At 60.8% G+C, this 965-nt stretch overlaps 1 protein-coding gene across 1 annotated transcript in view; it reads left to right on the top strand.

Annotated features, from left to right (window-relative positions):
• PTSG_13037 (uncharacterized protein) overlaps positions 1-965 on the top strand; it is a gene marked incomplete at its 3' end in the record, with an annotated part of 41297 nt that overhangs the window by 12154 nt on the left and 28178 nt on the right. Inside the window, exon 12 of the mRNA XM_004988397.1 lies at positions 375-743. Within this exon, the coding sequence (XP_004988454.1) occupies positions 375-743 (369 nt within the window). The remainder of the gene's footprint in view (positions 1-374; positions 744-965) is intronic.

Below are 965 nucleotides of genomic sequence, written 5' to 3'. Positions count from 1 at the left end.
GCAGCTCGAGCCGCGCGGTGGTGTCTCTGGAGTTTGTCGTGTCGGATCGCCTGTGGTTGGAGGGCACCATCTCCTCCAACGCGGGCGGCTCCCTCGCCTCCGGCGGCAGCGTCATCGTGGACGTCAACTACTTTGAGGGTTTTGGGCACATTCAAGTGCACGGTGGCAGCGGTGGCGCGTATGGTGCTGGTGCTGGCGGTCGCATTGCCGTCCACTACAAGCGCATCCACCTCTTCCAGGGCACGTTTGAGGCGTACGGTGGCACATCAGATGCCTCAACTCGCAATGGCGGTGCAGGCACCGTGTACCTGAGTGACACCAGCTTTGGTGTTGTCAACCGCACGCTGATTGTTGACGCTGGTAACCGCGACCAGGGCGGTCTGGACATGGTGCCAGACTTTGACGACATCTCCAGCGACAGCGGGCGCACGTGGCTCCCTGCGCTCACGGCTGCAAAGTACGACTTTGAGATTGTGCGCATCCTCAACAAGGGCGAGCTCGCCATGATGCCGGAGATGAAGCAGCCGTACGGCCTGCACGTGGACCGCTTCGAGGGCGACCGCACAGGCGTGTTGCACACTGGCGAGCAGCAGCTCATGGTGGGTCAGTTCTCCGAGCTGGGTGAAGTGCGTGTGAACCAGTACGCCTACCGCTACGGTCACCTGGAGCTTCCAAAGAAGTTTGAGTGCTTTGGCATCACCATCCGGCTTCTCGGCTTCTTTGGCGGCGTGGAGGACCTCACTGTTGGTCGCGGCTGCGTCCTGGAGTTGAGCAAGTTTGGTACCACATAGGACCAGAACCAATCCGTGTACTCTTTTAACAGCCTCACCGTGCTATCAGGTGGTGAGGTGCGACAGTACGACAACGACCCGGTCACCTGGATCACCCTGCAAGCCAACGTGCTTGATGTCCGACGGGGGTGGGCACGTGCATGCCCCTCGCCTCTATGTGGACGCCGGCAATGT

Source organism: Salpingoeca rosetta (assembly GCF_000188695.1).
Source record: "Salpingoeca rosetta unplaced genomic scaffold supercont1.36, whole genome shotgun sequence".
Classification (NCBI taxonomy): domain Eukaryota; class Choanoflagellata; order Craspedida; family Salpingoecidae; genus Salpingoeca; species Salpingoeca rosetta.
This window is presented reverse-complemented; position numbering and strand designations above follow the sequence as displayed.